Raw genomic sequence first — 23,021 nt, 5'->3', positions numbered from 1 at the left:
AGAAAAAAATAATGAAAAAAAAAAAAATAATAACGAAAAAAAAAAAAATTGAAGGGGAAAGTGTAATATCCCTAACCCCTTATCCCTTGAATGAACTCTTCCGTTAACTATAAATGCTGTGTAATTAACGCTATTTGTGACTTGCTTTCTTTTGTGAATAAAACCTTTACGAAGGTATTCGGCTCTTCGTTTTGTAACGTGCATCCAGGAGATAAGCGCCCGCGTGTTTGCGTGTTGTGTGGGTACGTGGGAGAGACGGATGAGGGGAAAAAGACTTACCTCGAGACCAGCTCAGCGTTACCGACCAAAAATAGAAAAGAGGGACCAAGATGGCGACTGCCGTCTTTTGTAAAGTATGATGTCTCGCAAAGTCACACGAATTCTCGGAATATGCAAATTTAGCCGGCCTAGAACGACGATAAAAGCGGGTGAGGGGAAAGACGTGGGGAGTGACGATTGAGTTGGCTGGGGAATCGTGTGGCTGTTGCTTCTTGTGCCGTGTTGAGGATATCTTACCGTGTTAAAGAGAGAGTCGGGCGCCATCTTTAATTTTTCCTTACATTTTTTTTTCTTACAAGCTATCTCGGCCATTTGGCCTCTAGGACTATGACCGAGTCGAAATTTGACTTAAAGCTCATACCCGAGTTTGACGGGTCCACGTCCATCGTCGACTGGGTTGAAAGGGTCGAGCTGACGTGCGACCTTTGTGAGGTGAAAAGGGTACACACTGTAATTCCCCTGAGATTGGCTGGGGGTGCCTTGAGTGTATATCAGCAACTCAGTGCTGCCGAAAAGGGAGATGTCACCGCAATTAAAGCTGCGCTGTACAAGGCATTTGCCATGGATCCTTGTACAGCCTATGAAAAATTTGCTTCCCGAAAACTTCTACCGGAAGAAAGCGTGGACGTTTTCTTCGCTGAGTTAAAGAAACTCGCAGTTCTGTTCGGTGGAGGGGTGTCGGAGCGGACGCTCGCGTACGCGTTTGTGGCGGGCCTTCCCACTCGGGTGAAGCAGCTACTGAGAGCCTCAACCAGCGTTTCAACAACGACCATGGAACACTTGATGGAACGTGCTCGAGCCATCATCAACGATGAGGAGGACCTGGGGGAACCAGTTGTGATGGCGACACAGACAGGCCAGATTGGCGCTCGGGAGATTCCGAATCAGAACCCTGCAAGCAATGGGAAATGTTTTCGCTGCGGCCGACGCGGACATTTTGCAAGGAATTGCACCAACAGGGGGCGTGTGCGCTGTTTTAAGTGTGGCGGTTTGGGGCATCTAGCCCAAAACTGTGCGGGAAACGTATCAGGGGAGAGGACGTCAGCGCCGACCTGCTCCCCGAGCAAAATTTGAACAAGGCGCAACCAGTAATAACCGCCTACGTAAACAGGATACCCTGCTCAGCACTTCTCGACTCAGGCTGTTCGCATACTATAGTGAGCACCAGGCTGTGTCCAAGTTGGACTAAGAGGAAGATCAAAGTCACCACGATAGGAGGCGAGACCCAGACATGCTGTGGAGCTGGAACTGTCAAGATCTACACGGACACCGGTGCAGCCACTAAGATCAATGTGCTCGTGACCCAAGGAAATCTCCTGGGGTTTGACCTGTTGCTCGGATACGATGCCATCAAGGCGCTGGGGGGAGTCGCAATTCATCGGGATGGAAAGGTGCGATTCTTAGAGGCCCCAGTGTGTGCAGCGCTCCATATCGATCGGACGGATTTTACAGTGGACTACGACTCGCGCAAGAGGGCCTGGATTGCATCTTGGAAGTGGACCGAGGGAATGGCACCGACTAAACTCAAGAATGGGGTTGCAGAGTACCCTATACCCAGTGAGGCCCGAGCAGAATACGAAAGGGAACTAAAGGCGTGGATCCAAGATGGCTGGTTAATCCCCTACCCTGAGGACAAGCTTGGGCCTCCGAAGGGTCTAATACCCTTGATGGCAGTAGTCCAGCATAACAAGTCGAAAGTACGGCCCGTGCTGGACTATAGGGAGCTTAACAAGCATATTGAAGCCTACACTGCCGATGCTGACGTATGCGCCAGTAAGTTGAGGGAATGGCGTCAGAAAGGCACTAATGTCTCAATATTGGATTTACGAAAAGCCTATTTACAGGTGCGAGTTGATGAGACGTTGTGGCCGTTCCAGACAGTTTGGTTCCAGGGGCAGAGGTACTGCCTTACACGCCTTGGCTTCGGCCTAAATGTGGCACCACAGATCATGAAGACTATTGTCAACACAGTATTGTCCCAAGAAAAGCCCATGAGGGACTCAACGTCAGCTTACATTGATGACGTATACGTCAATGAAAATGTACAGTCTGCGTCGTGTGTCAAAGAAAAGTTGGCTCAGTTTGGTCTGGAATGCAAGAATCCCGAACGTTTAAGGGAAGGAGCACGTGTATTGGGATTGGATGTTTATGAAGAGGATGGCACCCTACAATGGAGGCGTGGCAGTGAAATTCCAAGCATCCCCAACCTCGTTACAAGGCGGACCGTTTTTTCTTGGTGTGGAAAACTTGTTGGTCACTTACCGGTCTGTGGCTGGCTCCGCGCAGCTGTTGGTGTGATTAAACGCAGAGCAAATTTAACAACCACGGGTTGGGATGACATATCCGATGATGTCCTACTAACTCTGATGATTAAAGAGACACTGGAGAGAGTGAACAAGAAGGACCCTGCCTGTGGGCGGTGGTGTGTTAACGGAGACAACGTAGGTGTGTGGGTTGATGCCAGTTCTTTGGCGTTGGGAGTATCGTTGGAGCAAGGAGGAAACGTGTTCGAGGATGCGTGTTGGCTGCGGCCCGTAACAGATTCTCAGCATATCAACCTGGCAGAGCTGGACGCTGTTGTAAAGGGGGTAAATCTGGCCCTGCAGTGGCAGTCTAAGAAGTTGACCTTGTACACAGATTCTCTCTGTGTCTACCACTGGGTGTCTGACACACTTTCAGGACGGACACGAATCCGTACCAAGGCAGCAAGCGAAATGTTAATACGGAGAAGGCTAGACACGCTAAAAAACCTGGTATCTGAGTATGGGCTATCACTGAGCGTCACTCTGGTGCCATCACATTGTAATCGTGCTGACCAACTGACCCGTGTACCTCACAAATGGTATGAAGCCGCGAAGATGGGAATGGAGATTACTGCTCGATCTTGTGCAGTTGCAATCGACCCATGTCAAATACAAAAAATTCATGCACAGAGCGGACATCCGGGTATCAAGAGGACCCTTTATTTTGTGAGGTGTGCATACCCAGCAGTGACCAAGATGGATGTCAGACAGATCGTCAGAAATTGTGAGGCTTGCCAGTCTATTGATCCTGCACCAGAGCGATGGCAGAAGGGTCGCTTGGAAGTTGAGAGTGTGTGGCAGCGGCTGGCCATGGATATTACCCATTACAGTGGCAAGCCCTTTCTAACTCTCATTGATTGCGGGCCTACGAGATTTGCGGTGTGGCGGCAGATGACCAGACAGGATTCAGCAAATGTTGTTCGCCACCTATCATCCATTTTTTTTGAGCGAGGTGCGCCGGAAGAGCTCCTGACTGACAATGATGCAGCGTTTTGTAGCCAGCAAGTCCGGCAGTTGTTAGATGAGTGGGGCGTCCGTCTACGGTTGCGATGTGCGCATGTGCCATCAGGAAATGGCATTGCTGAAAGAAGCCATCGCAGCATCAAGAGAATTGCTGCCAGGAAGCGATGTACTATTGCGGAAGCAACATATTGGTACAACATTACGCCAAAGGACGGGACGTCCCCTTCAACCGCACCTGCGAATGCTATTTACATGTACCGAGTCGGAGTGAAGGGAATCAACACTACGCAGCCAACCGACAAGGGAACATATAACAGATATGAAGTGGGAGATCCAGTGTGGGTGCGGCCTCCAGGAAATCGGTGCACCGACAAGTTTAAGCGAGGACACATATCTGGAGTGATTAGCCAGCAGTCTGTTTTGGTCGATGGAACCCCACGACATGTGCGAGATCTTCGCCCAGCTACCGAGGTGCGTCATACAACTACAGAAGAAAGCAGTGAAGCGTCTAGCGATGAGCTGCCGATGCACGGATTCAGTGAGCCCCTTCCAGAGACTGATAGCGATACTTCATCTGATGAGGCGGAACCAGATCCAGAGCCCGAATCTGAAACAGTGAATGTACCTCTTCGCAGAAGCACACGCACTAAAAGGCCACCCCCCCAGTGCTCTCTATGTGATCATCAGATCAGGGGGGAGTGTAACGTGCATCCAGGAGATAAGAGATTTGCGTGTTGTGTGGGTACGTGGGAGAGACGGATGAGGGAAAAAGACTTACCTCGAGACCAGCTCAGCGTTACCGACCAAAAATAGAAAAGAGGGACCAAGATGGCGACTGCCGTCTTTTGTAAAGTATGATGTCTCGCAAAGTCACACGAATTCTCGGAATATGCAAATTTAGCCGGCCTAGAACGACGATAAAAGCGGGTGAGGGGAAAGACGTTGGGAGTGACGATTGAGTTGGCTGGGGAATCGTGTGGCTGTTGCTTCTTGTGCCGTGTTGAGGATATCTTACCGTGTTAAAGAGAGAGTCGGGCGCCATCTTTAATTTTTCCTTACATTTTTTTTTCTTACACGTTTTTCACTACAGATCTCTTTTGATTTTTGGTCTCATGCCAAAAGACATATCCGGAAATTGTTGCAGATCAAGACTGAAATGTTCAACCTTCATCTAATGGAGTTTCTTTGGCGGAAAAGGGAAAAGGGAAACACATACCCTCGCATAATTCTTGCGATAAGGGATCAATGTGATTTTTTTTATTATTAATTAACGCAAGTTCATTTATTTTTTGTAGTTTATTTTTGGCTTTGTGTACGTTAATTAACAAGTTTAATTATTTTATTAACATTTAATCAAAAACGTTTAATTATTTTATTGCTTCACATTGTTTCATTTTTAGTTTGTTAATTAACTTGTTTCCAACTTGTTTCCTTTTACAATTGATTAACTCATTATAATTGTTCAGGTATAGTATTCGTGTATAAATAATTTAAATTTGTATTCATTTGTTATTATTCAAAAATTCGCGTATTCATTCTTGTTAAATGTGTTTCATTTTCGTAAACTTTTTCGACAATGCTTCTTTTTTTTTTTGTCTATTTTATGAGCATTAGTGGAGACATAGAATCAGGGTAATAAGTTCTTAATTTGTGTAAATTTATATAATCATTATTACTAACTTTTGGTAGATTCTCTGTGAAATCTAATGAAAGGCATGGTCCAAAATACAAAAAACAAAAAAATTATTATTATTTGCCCTTACACTGTCAATGACAAAATTTAAATATTTCTTTTTTCTTTTCTTTTTTTACATGTTAACATCAAAATACGTAGAAAAATTAAAATAAAATATTTTAGATTGTGGTTCACTTTAATTATATAAATATAATGTAAAACGGATCATCTACTTTCTAACCAAAATGTGCTATTAATCGCATTTATATTTTTTTCAGCCATAAAAACGTGATTTAAAAAAAAAAAATTAAAAGGAAAATGGCGCTTCTACAGAATTGGGACGAGATTTTACATGAAAATAATGATATCGACGTATTCCTCGTATTTTTAAGATAATTATATCCCAAAATTATAAATTGATACAGTAGAAAATTTTTATTAAAGAAAATAAAACATAGAATTTGATGAAAACGGTCGTGAAACACAGGAGAGTTCAACAGGTAGGTAATTTTCTGTTCCAATTAAACAAAGATGGCGGCAATTTTTCACCTGCTAACATGATTAAAGTTATTTATTTTATTTATAATTCAGTAATATTCAGGTAATTTTGACTGCATAATTTGAAAGCTACCATTACAACTTATTAGAATCGACAAAAAAATCAGTTGAAACCATTATTTTTTTATCTGAAAACTCCATTTATCGACTATAAAATCTTGTCTCAAGACACTAGAAAAACATTCCTTTTATTAAACCCAACATAACACATAAGTCTGGGTGATAGCACAAAACAAAAATAATTTTTTTTTTAATATATTAGTAGTTCTTAAAAAAAAATATTAGTTCTTAAAAATTTTTGAAGCATTGCGATTTTTAGATCTCATTTTGTTTAATGACACTTGCTAAGCCCTCTCACTGTTGTCATTATGGCAATAGCCGTCTAGATGTGTCTTATTATTTCTGTGGTTAAAATAGAATTGGAAACACACAGATTTGTTCTTTAATCACACCAGAGTTAGATAATGTACTCGCATGCATTGTGTACTGAATCCTGTCTTAAGTGCTTACTTAAAAAAATAGAATTTAAAAGAAACACAGTTTACTGATTCCAACAACTATTTTTGTCACTTGTCGGATGTCTATAACTACGTCCACATGTTTAAGTAACTGGGCTGAGCAAAAGGCAGCAGTCATGTTGGGATGCCATCACTTGATATAATTACCTTCAGTATTGCTTACCATACAGCAGGAGGTCATCTTACATCGGTCTGACTCGATCACACCAAGGACACATATCCTTAATCTTTCAACTACTACCACCAAGAAAACATTGTAGGACTGACCTCTCTCTCTCTATTTAATCAATCCCGAGCCAGCATGACAGGCAAGTAGGCAGTACACTCTTAGCCCCAAAACCAATGAGATGAAACCAACAAGACGTATGTTGGCTAGGAATTGGTTAAGGACAGAGAGAGGGAGATAATAAGGTTTATGAGAAAGAGAAGGGATAAACTATTATTTCTTGGTAAATGGTATTATTTTCATCCTACTTCTTGGCTTTTAGGGGTGACTCAGGTCAGTCCTACAACATATCCTTGTTAATACTTTCAACAACTGTCATAAATTGTGTTGCATGATGGACTAATAAAAGTTTTTACCGTTTCTAGTTGCGTCCCTTACCAGTGTATGGTTTGCTTTGTTTGCAATGATAATAAAGACGCCATTATGTAAAAGCCGATCGATCATTCTGTCTTTTCTAATCCATTGACATCCTCAATAAGATAAAGACACATGGCGGTAGTGGTGGGATGGAAACAGTCCAAGTAAGATGTAGAAAAGAGTAAGAAGCAGAAAGTTATTTTCAGAAACAGATAAGTAACTTTATTGTTCTTGTTTCAAATTAAAATTTATACGTGCGTCACGTGAACAGGAAAAAAAAATGTTGGAAGCGGACATGGAAGAAGCAAACAGACCAGTGGCTGGCATAAGGCCTCTGGTGCCCCTATGTATGGAAGATAATTTAGCGGCGAATTGGAAGTTGTTTAAACTGAAATGGTATAACTACACCATTATTACGTGTTTGACAAAACAGTCATTACAATATGAGATGGTAAATTTGCTTCGTATGTTGGGAGACAATGCACTGAAAGTTTACTATAGGTTTCAATTTTCAACACCCGAGGACGAAAGAACACCCACCGAAATTATTCAGGCATTTGATATATTATGCTATTATTATTAAATTATTCAGGCATTTGATAAATATGCTATAGGGGAAACGAATGAAACCTACGAGCATTATGTATTTCATTCTAGAAAGCAAGGAGAATCAGAAACTGTGGAATCCTTTATTACGGCACTTCGGACATTGATAAAAACATGCAATTTTTGTGACAATTGCATTTCATCAGTACTCAGAGATTGGGTAATACTGGGAATACACAACCCCCAGACACAAGCTGAATTATTGAAAATAAGACAGACTTATAAAAATGTATTGACATCTGTAAGCTGTCTGAAAATGCTACAGTCCGGTCCAGAATCCTAAGAACTGAAGGAGTGAATAGGATTGATTGTAAACCCAGAAGAAAGACATCGGCACAATCTGACAGAGATTGCTGGGCGTGTGCATTGCAGCATGGAGTTATGTCCTGCATTTGGTAAAACCTGTTATAAATGTAAGGGAAAAAAACACTTTGCTGTGAAATGCAAAGTATCAAGGAAAATGCAGTCCAGTCCAGAATCCTAAGGAGTGAATAGGGTTGATTGATCCCAATATTATGACCAGGAAAACGACAGTAGTAGTTGTTCAGACTATGGACATGTAGACAGCGTAACAACAAAGGAAAGGGTGCATGAGTCAAGAGGTGATAAAAGCGGAAATGACGGTGAAAGGAAAACCAATTGCCTTTCAGCTCAATAGTGGAGCATCTGTGAACATATTGAATGAGAAATACATGATTGGAAAAACACTGGAACATTCAAATAAGACTCTTGTCATGTGGAATGGAGCAGAAGTGAAGCCATTGGGAGAGTGTTGAGTAAAAATGATAAACCCCAAAACTGGACAAAAATATGCAGTCAAGTTTGTCATTGTGAAAGAGGATTTCCATCCCTTACTTGGAGTAAATACAATCCAGAAAATGAAACTCGTCACAATCAATAACGACAAATTCAAAATGGCTGCCAAAGTTTCTCAAATGAATGAATCCAGCAGCCAGTACTCAGACAGCATTATCAATGACTTCAGAGATATATTCAAGGAAGAATTGGGTCAATTACCAGGAGAGGTACATTTGCAGGTGGATCCAGGAGTAACACCAAATGCTGCAGCAACACAGAGAATACCAGTGGCACTTAAGGACAAGCTAAAAGTCAGAAAAACTAGTTAAGAAGGATGTTATTGAGCAAGTGAGTGAGCCAACACCATGGGTAAGTACTTTAGTACTGGTAGTTAAGGAAAATGGAAGCCTACGGATATGCATAGACCCAAGACCACTGAATAAAGCTTTGAAGAGAGAACATTTTCAGTTACCTACACTGGACGATTTACTCCCAGAACTGGCTGACAGCAAAGTATTTTCTACCCTGGATCTACCAAATAAATTTTGGCAAGTAAAATCAGACAAAGCCAGCAGTCGCTTAACAACATTTTCTACACCATATTATAGGTTCCAGTGAAAGTTTTACCTTTTGGGATTGCTCCAGCACCGGAGATATTTCAAAAGACCCTTTTTGACAATGTGTCCGATTTAGAGGGGGTAGTTAACAAAGTGGATGATCTTCTGGTGATTGGAAAGGGTAAAACAATGGAAGAAGCAACACTTGATCATGACCAAAAACTCAGGAAACTGTTGCAGAGATGTTGTGATCGTGGGATGCGATTGAATGCTGAAAAATTGAACTTACGACAAACGTCTATATCTTTCCTGGAACACATGAATACCAGTGATGGTTTACGTCCTGATCCTGGGAAGGTAAGAGCCATAAAAGAGATGCCGTGCCCAATAGATGTGAAGAGAGTGCAATGATTGGTTGGATTTGTAAATTACCTGGCAAAATTTCTACCACACATATCTGACGTGATGGCCCCAATTAGAAATTTAATGAAGGCAGATGTGCCATGGACATGGTCCTAAATTCATGAAGAGGCTTTTGGGAAAATTAAAGAGTTAGTGAGTGAGGCACAAGTATTAAGGTATTATGACCCCAACAAATCTTTGGTTATTCAATGCGATGCAAGTGAGAAGGGCATGGGGGCTGCACTACTGCAAGAGGGTCAATCGCTAGCCTATATCAGCCATGCACTGACTGACACAGAAACTCAGTATGCACAGATTGAGAAGGAACTACTAGCAGTAGTGTACGCATGTGAACGGTTTCACCAATATACATTTGGTCATTTGGTCGACAGATAACAGTACTAACTGATCATAGGCCACTGGAAGTGATCATGAAAAAAGAATTGGTGAAATGCTGAAAACGACTATAAAACATGCTGATGCGACTACAGGCTTATGATGCTACAGTTTTGTACCATCCAGGTAAGAAAATGTTCCTTGCAGACACGCTATCATGAGCATACATCTATGGATTGGACGATGAAGATGATATCAAGGAAGCAGAATATATTCCTGTAACAGAGAGAAGGCTGCTTGAACTGTGCTCAGCAACAAAGGAAAACAGAAGCATGCAGCAGTTGCAGCAAGTAATTCTGGAAGGATGGCCAGAAGACAAAATACATCTTAACTCAGAGGTGAGACCATATTTTAATATGCAGAGTGAAATGACGGTGCAAGATGGTTCAATTTTCAGAGGAAACTGGGTAGTGGTCCCACTGACACAGCGGGGAGTGTTGGAAGAAAAGCTTCATTCCACACACCTGGGAATAGAGGGAAGAAGAGCAAGAGAATGCTTGTATTGGCCAAATATGAACAGTGACATAAGGGACTACGTTTCAAAATGTCCCACGTGTAGAAAATATGAAGTAGTCAATTCGGCAGAACCATTAAGGGTCCATGAAGTTCCTGACAGACCCTGGGCGAAAGTGGGAATAGATCTCTTTAAGTTTGCAGATAGAGACTATTTCTGCACAGTTGACTACATGAGCAACTTTTGGGAAATCGATCATCTTCTCAATACACAAGCAAAGACAGTGATAACTAAACTGAAACACCATTTTGCACGACATGGAATACCAGATCAGGTGGTAACTGATAATGGGCCTCAGTTTAGTAGCCAGAAATTTTCTACCTTTGCAAAAAAAGTGGTGTTTTATGCATACACTGGTCAGTCCATACAATAGCAAGGCAAATGGTAAGGTGGAATCTGCAGTAAAGATGGCAAAAACCTTTTCCGGAAAGCGATGGAAGATAAAGGTAACCCATACTTAGCAATGTTGGATCACAGGAATACTCCAGGCAGGGGTCTCTTATCACCAGCTCAGAAGCTGATGTCAAGGAAAACAAAAACACTTCTCTCAACCAGAGAGGATTTACTCAAGCCAGAATTGCCCAAAAATCTAAGAAAAATGGTGAAGCAAGACCGCAGGAGGCAAGAACATTCTTTCAACCACAAAGTAAAACCACTGAAACCATTGTATCCTGGAGATGTAGTACGGATGAAACCACACATAAATGGTCAAAAAGAGTGGAGGAAAGCAGTAGTAGGGTGGACACTGGATAAGTGATCATACCATATAAAAGTGGATGAGGAATTATATCGACAGAATAGAGTAGATTTGAAGAAAACTGCAGAGACACCCCCACTCACATCAGTACTACACCAGCCATATGAAGTGCAGAGATTTACCCAAGAATGCAGGGCGGGGTACAGAAGAGATATGCACCACAGAACCCCCTCAAGGTGAAATAAGAGAAAGCCCAAACCCGATCCCATCCCCAACAAAACCAAGCCCGGAAAGGTTGCAGACAACACGGTCAAGAAGAATAGTAAGATATCCCGTGAGATTCAGGGATTTCACAATATAAGTGAAGGGCAGAATAATCGCTGGTAGGTATGAGGGTAGTCAGCCCAATGCCTAGATCACTATATTTTATAGACTCTGTTTTCATTTTTAGACTTTGTTTGTTGTTGTTCTGTTTTGTCATTGGGAAAAGGGAAGATGTTGCATGAGGGACTAATAAGAGTTTTCACCGTCTCGAGTTGCGTCCCTTACCGGTGGACGTTTTGCTTTGTTTACAGTGATAATAAAGACGTCATTATGTTAAAGCCGATCAATCGTTCTGTCATTTCTAATCCATTGACATCCTCAATAAGATAATGACACAAATTGTGAATAACTCTCACTGTTCCCGACAACCATTCACCCCTCACCAACCCCATGTAACACATTCTAATCACACCTGATACTAGATCAATGAGCAATTCAGGATCAATGCTGACATCACGCCAACACTGACAGACCATCTATTCTGACAACCCATATCATAGATCAAGTCCCACACATCCCAAAAATGTATATGCATCAACTTACTTGCACACACAGCAATGACCACCACTCATAACATAAATAATTACAATCCTTAATATCCGGAAAACTACTTATTTGCGGAAAATTTAAATGCGATATTCGTTTTCAGCATACTCGTAAACCTTGGTAAATAATCATTATAAAGGAAAATGTTAAGGTGGAAACCAAGTAAAATCTTACAAATATGGACAAATATGCATTACAACATGAAACATGCGGAAAAGTATCTTTACAGATTTGTGAAACTAGTTGCCGGACCCAATTTTAAATGCGATATTCGTTTTTAGCACGCCTGAAAACAAGTTTTGTAAAGTGTGTTTTGTGTTGTTCTAGTATGCCACAATTACCATCGTGGTGCAAGGGAATTTAAGGAAATCTCACCGGTCACGTTATGTGTCGGTAAAGAAATGTACAGTAAGTCAGGTAGCAATAAAGTAGAACGTTATAACGAGAAAGTGAATCCCTTTCTTAAAAGTCATTATTATTATTATTTTTATTTATTTATTTTTTTTTTCAAATTTTTTCCTAAGTCTTTAATCTATAATTGTTGGAAAAAGGTTTGTTTTTTTTTTTAAAAAAAAAAAATAAAAAAAAAAGTGAAAACACGCATTTTTAGAGGGTGGGTGGGCACTCTCGTACAGATCTGCCCAAATTTTTATTAAAAGAAAATAGTTTAATTTCATTTATCATTTTTCAATTGTAAAAGTCTGTCTAAAAAAATGTAAAAAGTACTTAATTTTAAACGACGGAAGCGGCATCTTTTTTTAAACCGGAAATCAGATCTTCGATAAAAGCGGAAGTTTGTAAAAAAGCAAAAAAAACACGTGTTTTTATCCAGTAAGTGAAGCATTTGCTTTTTATTTAGAAATTTTACTTCGTATAAATAGTTTTTGGTTTAAAAAAAAAAATTTTAGGATTGTATCTTTTACAACTAAATATCCCGTTGTTGTATTTGTTCGGATACAGTAACTAGAAATGGATTTTTATCGCTAAAGCAGAAGTTGTTCGGCTTTAGTTTTTTAAACGCCCTTTCATATGTTTATTATTGTTCCTATTTACTTGACTGCCCGCGAGGGCAGAGTTAGGCACAAGGTCGGTTTTTAATGTGGGGAAAGTCCAGCTCCCCAAAAAGGGAAGCTGGATAGGAACAAAAAATTTAATTGTCTCAGTCATGAAGGATTTCTTCCCCACTGACTGAGGACAGAAAAGGTGAAGTGTAGGTAGCATCAGAACAGTACTAAGTACTACTACACTATGATCTTGGCTTAAAGACCGTGTTTGGCACGACTTTAGGGTGTTATTTTTTTGTTAGTCCCGTTTAAGATTTTTTTTAATTTTCATTAAGTTGATTTTAAGTTAAATTTTTCATGCTGTAAATGTCTTTGTTTACTTCTGTTTTATGCTGACCGTTCTGCTTCACGATGAATGCACTGAAAAAGTCCCTTTTGATTAATGTTTTAAAAAAACAGGTTCCTGTGCATCTATATCGCCATGCTATTTTTTTTTATTTTTTAAACAGTATTTTCAAGTAAAATTAAATTTGGATGCGCCGCATGCGGCGTCATGCATGCACTTATTGGTCCGTGCTGAAATAATAACGTTATTATTTAAAAAGCCATTCTTAACATGGGGAAGGGGGTGTTTTGTACTTATTCTGTATTTTAACCTTGCAATTGAATAAACAAAAAAAATTTAATTAAACTTGGAAATACGATTTAAAAAAATAGCGCGGATAAGTGCATTGCATTAGCACCTTAAATTTTAACGGAATTTTTGTTTATTAACTTAATTACAGAAAAGTTACAAAACACCATCCCTATGTTAAAAATGTATTTCTAAATAACGTTATTTCAGCGTGGTAACATAAATACCAAAATAGGTACTGGTCGCGGTAAGAGTTCCCTGCCGAACACCCTCAAAAAACAATGACTTCTCCCCACGCAGGCGCAAAGGACATGTTTTAGTTGCCATAGTAACAAAACGATCCTTAATTTTTATCGACATTGTTTTACTGTTTATGAATATTGAAATACTACACATTTATTAATAATATCTCACTTTTAATCACTTTTATCGACTTTTTTAAAACTTTTTTTTACTTTATAAAGATTATAAAAAAATTGTTTAGTTACTTTTCTTTTTAGTTTAGGGTTTGTATTACTGTACACATAGATTCGAAAAAGTTGTCAAAAAACAAATATATAACAAATAAATGTTATCAAAGGCAAGATAATTTACTTTTCTACCAAACTGGATATATTTTTCGTGTTTTTATTCAATGTAACAATGTAACATATTTATTCAGCTCGAAACCCATACAGTGTTTACCGATGTATTGGAACATTCAAGATGGCGTCTTATTCTCTCTTTAACACGGTAAGTGTGGGAAAAGATGTTATAAATAAAAAACCGGATAAAATACTGTTAAAAACTCGCTCAATATATGTTACCGTGACATAGGTTGACATATATTCGGCGGGTTTTTAATAGTATTTTGTATAGTTTTTTTTATTTATAACACCTTTTTCCATACTTACGGTGTTAAAGAGGGTGTGAGACGCCATCTTGAATTTTCGGATACATCGGTAAAGACTGTTTTTCGAGCTGAATAAATATGTTACATTGAATAAAAACACAAAAAATATATCCAGTTTGGCAGAAAAGTAAATTATCTTGCCTTTGATAACATTTATCTGTTATATATTTGTTTTTTGACAACTTTTTCGAATCTGTGTACAGTAATACAAACCCGAAATACGATTTAAAATATAGCGCGGATCATAAGTGCACTTGCACTAGCACCCATTTTCTTATTAATAAATGTTTAGTAATTATTTTTCTTTTAATATTCATAAACAGTAAAAACGTCGTCATTTAAAAAAGAAAATAACATTGATTAAACGTAAGTAAATTTATTATTCTATCACCATTTTGTGGTAAGTAAATTTCAAGAACCGCCGACAGATGTCGTTTGTCAGCCAAAGAACCGGGGTCGATAACTATTGTTGTAATGAAAAATAAAAGTTTCATTCAACACACAAAACTAAAAACACATAGAAATGAAAAAAGTTGGGAAATTATTTTAATATTCATTTTAAGAAAATGCTATTAAAAAAGAAAAAGTCGATAAAAGTGAGACATAAACAGTAAAACGTAGTCATTTAAAACAGAAAAGAAAAAGTCGATAAAAGTGACACAAACAGTAAAACAAAAAAAAAAGATATTATTAATAAATGTGTAGTAATGTCTTTTATTTCAATATTCAATATAAGAATAATTTCAATATTTCATAGATATAATATTTCAATATAAGAAAAGAAAAAGTCGATAAAATTGACACATAAACAGTAAAAAAAAAAAAAAAGATTAATAAATGTGTAGTAATGTATTTTATTTCAATATTCATAAACATTAACGTTGTCATTTAAAAAGAAAATGCTATTAAAAAGTAAAAAAAAAGTTTTAAAAAAGTCGATAAAAGTGATTAAAAGTGAGATATTATTAATAAATGTGTAGTAATGTATTTTATTTCAATATTCATAAACAGTAAAACAATGTCGATAAAAATTAAGGATCATTTTTGTTACTATGGCAACTAAAACATGTCCTTTGCGCCTGCGTGGGGAGAAGTCATTGTTTTTTGAGGGTGTTCGGCAGGGAACTCTTACCGCGACCAGTACCCCAAAATATATTGTTATGCTGAAAAACAGCTAAGTTCCTTTGCATTTTTTTTTTTTTTTTTTTTTTTCAAAGTAAATAAACGCATTAACATCAGCTAAAATACAAAATAAAACTTATCATGGTAGGTAGAAGAGTTGTATTGCGTTTCTTTAGTAACATTTATTTTGTTCATCTTTTTTTGTTAAAAATGCCCGCGTATCCATGTTATGACGTTCCCTGTTATTATAACAAGAGACTACGTGTAAAGCAACATTGCAAAGAAACCTTGATGACAGATATGCAGTTTTAAAGATAGGGGTTTGTGTTACTATACACATAGATTCGAAAAAGTGGTAAAAAATAAATATATAACAAATAAATGTTATCCAAGGCAAGATAAGTTACTCTTCTACCTATCTGGAAAAGTTTTTAGTGATTTTATGCACTTGAAAACATGTAATCGGTTCGAAAATAATGGTGAGCTCTTACTTGAACGCGGTAGGTTTGGGGAAATTAGTTTAAACAAAAAAATATATACAAAATACTGTTAGAAACTTGCTTAATATATGTTATCGTGACATAGGCGGAAATATATTCGATGGGTTTCTAATAGTATTTTGTATAATTTTTTAATTTGAACTCATTTTCCCAAACTTACCGCGTTCAAGTAAGAGCTCGCCGCCATTTGTCTTTTTCAAGTATATCGATAAACACTGTATTATTTTCGAACCGATTACATGTTTTCAAGTGAGTAAAATCACTAAAAACTTTTCCAGATAGGTAGAAGAGTAACTTATCTTGCCTTGGATAACATTTATTTTTTACCACTTTTTCGAATCTATGTGTATAGTAAAACAAACCCAAAGATAGCTTCTAACGCTTGCATGACGAAAAGGGACAGTTTTTTTAGATTACACTGTTACGTTATATATCAACACGTGATTAAAATTTCAATTGACTTCGAACGTGTATCTGTTTTTAAGTATTTGCAAAAGTTTTTATAATTTTTAATAGTTTTTATCATTCAGCATTTTTTTATTATTTCATTCTATTTTTCCTTTTTTTTTTTAAGAATTTCAATTTCATTTGGTTTGGGTTTTTTTTTTTTTCGGTTTTCATTGTTTCATTTTTAAGAAAAATTTGGTGCTTCTATATTGCACGAACGAACCGAGATATTGAATTTTAAGTAAAACAAATGGCACGAATGTAATTGTCATGGTGCAAATAGGAACATATCCAAAATTTACGAAAAACGATTGGGTAGAAAAATAATTATTAATCAAAAAAGAAATTTGTGAAATGCAGCAAAAATATTACGCTTATTAAAAGAGAGGTTGTTGAAGAGGGCCAAGAGGGATGAAGGTGCCAATAGACTATACAACTAATACAGTAGACACAAGACAAGGAGGTAACGGCAATAGCAAAGAAAGATGACAAAACACAGATGTTTGGTCAAAGACAATACATATCGTATCGTGTTTTATTTTTGCCAAGAAAAAAAAAATGGTGAAATGTACGGCAATGGATTCAGGATCAACCAAAGAACTAGTATCTTGCAAGATTCAGATTCTTGGGTCCTTGAGAGAAGAACGGGTAGCTGGACATCAGTGGACATTGGTACGGGTAGGCAGATGTCAGTGGGCACTAGAACAGGTAGAGCTAGGCGTCAGTGGACTCTAGTACGGGTAGTCAGATGTCAGTGTGCCGCAGGAGCTGGAATCATTGGAATTTTTCAACAAAATATTTGCAACATGACATTTACCATTTGTTTTACTTAATTCAATATTTCGTTTTTAGAATTTTGTTCGTTCAATATAGATTGAGTCATATATATATATATATATTTCTAAAATGGTTTATAGTTAACTTCACTAATTAAGTCTGTAAACTCAAATTGTTATGTATAAGCTAAAATCCAATTTTTTTTTCAAAAGTGCTTAATACTTCAGTAGATTTTTTTTATGAAGGAAATTATATAAACATAAGGAGTCGTATATATGTTTATTTTTTGTAGTGAAACCCTCTAAGTTCAAGCTCGGTCAATATTGATTTATAATTCTATATAGACAATAGAAAAACACAGATTCTTTATTTTTGCAAGAAATTCATTTTTTTTTTATTTATTCATTTTTTTTTTTTTTTTTTTTTTTTTTTACAGCTGTTTCTACATTTATCCAGACAACATATATGTTTACAAAAACACAATACATCAACCATGTATCAAAATGCTACTACGCAAATGTATGTCTTACAAACTCAGACTATTCTTTGTTATTCAATTTCAGATTTTTCACAAGTTGCAAAAGTAATTTTAACAAAAGGCTGACAATGGCAGAAACACGTAAGTTTTATTTTTTATTGTTAATGATTTCTGTTTGGATTATAAACACAATTTATTATAATACTAAATCTGTGCCAATGTCCATATTCAAACTATTCAGAAAATGAGAAATGATGATATCATTGTAGATTTATCCAATAGTGGCAAAGAAATTGGTTTTAAGTCACTTTATGTGATTGTTGTGAGCCACATGATGCTGATCTGTGTTGTAATTATCTGTTGAAGCACAAGATAAAAAAATACAGGGAAAAGAAAGAATGGTTTAAAATAAATGGAGTTTGTTTATTGCAATGTAGAATGCAAAAAAAATCAGATTGCCAAAGTCAATTGATGTCAGTTGCTGACATCACAGGAAAGGCCACCAGAGTTATCCAGAATGAATTGTCCTCTAATGTCTCTTAGGCTTGGTCAACATGGAGGCATCTCTGCTAGTGGAGAGATGGCTCAGGAGAGCTTTCTATTAAGGGCGTCTCAGATGTTAGAATGGTACTTAGGTAAATCTGGTTGACATGGTCATCTCTGAGATTGAGAAAACACCTCATGTTGAGCAGATACACGAGTACCCCGGAAGTGTTTTAGGTAGGTTTGGTCAATGTAGACATTACAAGAGGCTAGAGTAGCAGGTCTTTAATGACTGCTCATCAAGTTGGGCTATCACCAGAAGACCTAAGCCGCCAAAGATCCTATGAAGGTCAATAGATGTAGAACAATTATTCTGAAAAGGGCAGCTGGTATGCATTAAGTAATTTCTATTGCCCTGAAAGAGCAGGTTTATCGCATCAGGGAGATGGATTCTGGGCTCAAAGACTGAACAAAAAACAAGTCACAGAGTGTCGAAGAGGATTCTCTACATTGAACTATTTTTGGTGAAAAATCAACTGCTAATATTTACATTGTGGCAATTGACAGCCATGGTCACACTAGATATCAATACCACGAAAATTAACTCCTACTTTAAAATAATATATGTTAGCTGATAGTGTTACCTATCGAGTGATTAAAATGTTGCTGATTTTAGTAGTGGAAAAAGGTAACTAAAAGTCGCATGTATTTTCAGTAGAGTAAATGCATTCCATTTTCTTTGTCATAAGCGAGCAGTAAAAGTATGCTTGATCCTAGATAGGCTGCGCTAAAACAAATGTTGAAATCTTTTCTCGTAAGAGTCTCCTATGAAACCAAAGTAAGATACATTTGTGGATGCAGAGTTTATTTTCATATATATAACGTACATAATTATGATCTATTTTCTTTGACGCTAGTATGTTCTCACTCACAGTGATTAATGTAGGGTTTAGTAAGAGGACACTTGCTATATATATGTATATATCAATGTATATATCATTCCACGATTTACCACTTGTGGAGTGATATATACATTGTTCGATAAGAACACTTTACATCAGGACAACTTCCACTTCTGCCTAAATCATTTCCCATGATTTATGAACAGCCCAAGTATAAACATGTATATGAGCAGGCATCATATTTCCTTCCTCGCCTCTAACCACGGCACGGGCTAGAGACAAGATGAAAGACCAAGACGTGATCTTTTGTGTATAGTATATGTCTGTGGACTCGGTATATTTTCTATTCCAGTTTTTACAACTCTTTTCATACAATTCGTTCAAAAACAGAAGTTGCTTGCTCTGCAAATGGTGTTCTTATTAAACTATATCTATATATATATATATATATATATATATATATATAGATCTGCTACTCTAGCCTCTTGTAATGTCTACATTGACCAAACCTACCTAATTGTACTCAGAAGAAATAATTATTTCATTTATAATATGTTATAATGTATATTTTCAACCGGAAACAAAGAATATCCTACTCTCAAACACTCGCAGTATATTTAACATTACTTATTTTTATTCATGATACGAGGTGCTTTCAATATGTTTCCACACTTTTTTTGTACAGGAATTTAAAATTGTTGTAGACTCTTGAAAATTCAATGTTATTGCTATACATCGTATAAGATGGCTGACCAATTGTTATGATTTTAGATTCAAATGAACAGCTACAGCAGGAATTGGAATATATCTTACTAAAGCCTGATTGTCACAGCAGATGAATTTCAAAAATACAATCTGGGCGTAAGAACACTTAAGAAGATTGATATGCAATAAAATTTTGTTTTAAACTTGAAAAAATGCCACAAAAACGTATGGAATACTTCAGACTGCTTTTGGATCATCTTGCATGCATCGAGCATTAGTTTTGGAGTGGCATAAGAGATTCAAAGAAGGCAGAGAGTCTGTGAGGGATGATGAGATGTGTGTGGGAGAAGTAGGGAAGTCAGAATACCAAAGTTGATTGGTCAAATAAAGAATTTCATGGATAAGAACTTTTGTATGTCTGTAGAGTCAATAAGTGGACAGTTTGATGTCAGTGTGGGAACTGTGCACAATTATTTATGAGGAACTGAAGATGCGGAAGATTTGTGCAAAGTTTATATAATTTATATATCGGAAGATCAGAAAGGCGTCATAACAGCAAGGAGATGTATTATTTAATTATTGGAATTCTCATCATGGTTAACAACCTGACGAAAGCCAGAGGAACAGTTGGCCGAAACATTGTGAAAATAACTACTATAAAGATGAGGATAATAGTCCGCAAACAAATAAATAAAAATATAGCAGGGAGATGGTCGAGTTGACCAGTTCAGATTCCGCAGTTCTTGATGCTCTGGTGACTTGCAATGAAAGCTGGATCTACTGCTATGACCCAGAGACCAAGAGAAAAGAGTTCCCAGTGTAAACATGCTGGCTCTCTCAGACCTAAGAAGGTCAGACAGAGCAAATCCACCCAGAAACTTATGATCCCCTTTGTGACAGTATAGGCATGATCTACATGCAATGGGTTCCCACTAGACAGACAACAAGAAATACTATGTTGAGGTTTTAAGGGAATTCAGGCAGAGACTCTGTTGGAAGAGTCCAGCACTCTTCAAATCAGGTCAGTAGCATTTCCTCCAGGACAATGCACAAATCCACAGCCCCATCCTTGTCACAGCCCATTTGACCAAGATGGGTATCAACATAGTTCCTTACCCGCCCTATAGTTCTGACCTTGCTCCCTGTGACTTTTTGGTTATTCCCTAAGCTCAAGGAAAACCTTAGAGGCTGTCATTATGAGACAATTGAGAAGATAAAAGGCTGTGACTTGAGTTCGTCCAGCTATAACCGAAACCAAAACTTATGAAGAATTCTTGGTAAAATTATTTATTAAAAAAAATGGAAGGTCATAACAATTAAATGACAGTCACTCTGAACAAAAAAGATGTAAGCGTGACACACAAAATAAGACGCAGGCTATCATATTAATATATAAATGAAACTAAGTATTTTAAGAATTAAGTACCTTATTTAGGCAGACACTTGTAAAAGTAAGAAGCAACAAGTCTTCAGAAAATGAATATAACTCTATTTACTGAAAATGGTAAATTACTTTAAAAATATTTTGTAAAGAATTATTTTAATATTATTTTAAGAAAATCTAAATATTATTATACTGTTTGGTTTTATGCTGACCGACATCCATGTCTAAAACATGTCTCCACCTTAAAAGCTTTCTTCAGCCATGATTAGGTTGAAGTCTTAAGTAATTCACAATTGTATTCTTTGTATTGTCTGCATTGAGGATTGAACCTTCAGTCATAACGGATAAAGTACTAGGTAAAATTCAGTTGTAAGTGACGCTGTTGTTTATAAATAATCGCCAGAAAAACAATGGAGTCATCATTCAAATGGAAGAAGTAATGGTGATTATGTTAGCAAATGTACACATTTCATGCTTGTTTTTCTTAAGATTACAAGTGTAATACTAAATAGATTTTAACTCGGAATGGTTCCTCATTTAACGAAAGCAATATTTGTCATGTGTACACAATTTTTCCTTGCATTATGTCCAGGCCACTAAACTACCAAATGGCTTTACTTTGACAAGATATCTTTAAAGTGTTGAATCACTTTTGAACACTGTTCTGATATTGAAGATATTTTCTGAATCTTTTCAGAGAAACTTTCTATGTAAAGTAAATAGATTTGGTTGGTTTTCAGTTTCTTATGTTTGTATTACATGAGTTGGAGTGTATGTGAACAGGGTATTTGGTACATAGAGTATGCACCAAACATTGGTGGTATTGTTTGTTTTTTTTCATTTCCCTTTGTAAATCTCAATCATGTTCTGCAAAGTCAAAAACAAACAAACAAACCAAACATCATGAATAAATATTTGAACATATAAAGAACTTGAAACATATAAAGAACTTGAAGCATAAAAAGTTTTTCCAAAAGTACTTGATTTGACATTAAATATTAGGTTAGTGCAAAAATGTTTTTTGATGTTCAACTTATATATATAAAAAAAAAAAACATTATTTTTTCACTAACCTAATACCTCAAAGTGGTCGATATATCATAAAATAGAACAACCTTACAGAGTATTTTTAGCCTGATTATTCCTTGGTATGCATTGGCATGGCTACTGATTACCTGTACTCAGTGTTGTAGACCATGTGTGATTCTATTTTTGACACCATATGGGTTGATGAAATCAAGGTTATGGTGTTGTCTTGTGAAAGTTAGTTTGCAGTATACAGATATCATAAAGTCGTACATCTCATACACATAATATTAGTATATCCATGAAAGAGGATTTTTTTTCCCCATTGTGATACTTTACAGATGATTATATGGACCAGAATAGACGTTTGACTTGTGAGGCCATTCTATCATCAACATATTTTAGTTTAGCTTCAGGGCTGTTGATTCTAAAACCATATTTTAGAAATATTCCATGTATAGAAAATGATCAGAGAACAAAATGTCTAAAATAATAACAGCAAGCAAAGTGAGGACACTAATCGAAAAGGTGTTATTTTTAGTTAGCATACCACCAAATTTAGCATTATTGGTGTTATTTTTAGTTAGCATACCACCAAATTTGGCATTAAACAAATTTGGTGTAAAAAGTGGAAAGAGGCCCAGCATGTTAATACTTCTACTACTAACAACAGCAAGAATAATAATCAGCACTAATATTTTCAAAACTTTACATGAAGAACTTTTAACAGAATGAGTAGTAATAATTATAAGCACTTCTATGCTCCAAAAATATTGGTTAGAATCACATGAAATTTGGCATAAAGAGCTCTGGAATGGTAGATTTAATAAAATATTTTAAAATACTAATGATTATGTTATAGGTTGACAACCTCCTCCCCCTCCTCCCAAAAAACGAAGATATGCCACTCACAGTAATAATCTTCATGCTCTTTGCTACAAATCAATT

At 36.9% G+C, this 23,021-nt stretch overlaps 1 protein-coding gene across 4 annotated transcripts in view; it reads left to right on the top strand.

Moving 5' to 3' along the window:
- LOC145244643 (ribonuclease P protein subunit p29-like) overlaps positions 1–23,021 on the top strand; it is a 230,794-nt gene that overhangs the window by 170,278 nt on the left and 37,495 nt on the right. Inside the window, exons 1-2 of one of the 4 annotated variants that reach the window (XM_080107153.1) lie at positions 11,378–12,127; positions 17,659–17,714. In XM_080107153.1, the coding sequence (XP_079963279.1) occupies positions 17,702–17,714 (13 nt within the window). In that variant the 5' untranslated portion in view covers positions 11,378–12,127; positions 17,659–17,701. Of the gene's footprint in view, positions 1–11,377; positions 12,128–12,167; positions 12,551–17,658; positions 17,715–23,021 lie in introns of those variants that run through there. The other 3 variants (XM_080107151.1, XM_080107150.1, XM_080107152.1) reach the window with 3 other exon arrangements.

The sequence above is a fragment of the Euprymna scolopes genome, chromosome 1, assembly GCF_053919585.1.
Source record: "Euprymna scolopes isolate OS-2025 chromosome 1, ASM5391958v1, whole genome shotgun sequence".
In the NCBI taxonomy this organism is placed as follows: domain Eukaryota; kingdom Metazoa; phylum Mollusca; class Cephalopoda; order Sepiida; family Sepiolidae; genus Euprymna; species Euprymna scolopes.
Note: the sequence above shows the minus strand (reverse complement) of the source record. Positions and strands in the feature narration are given on the sequence as shown.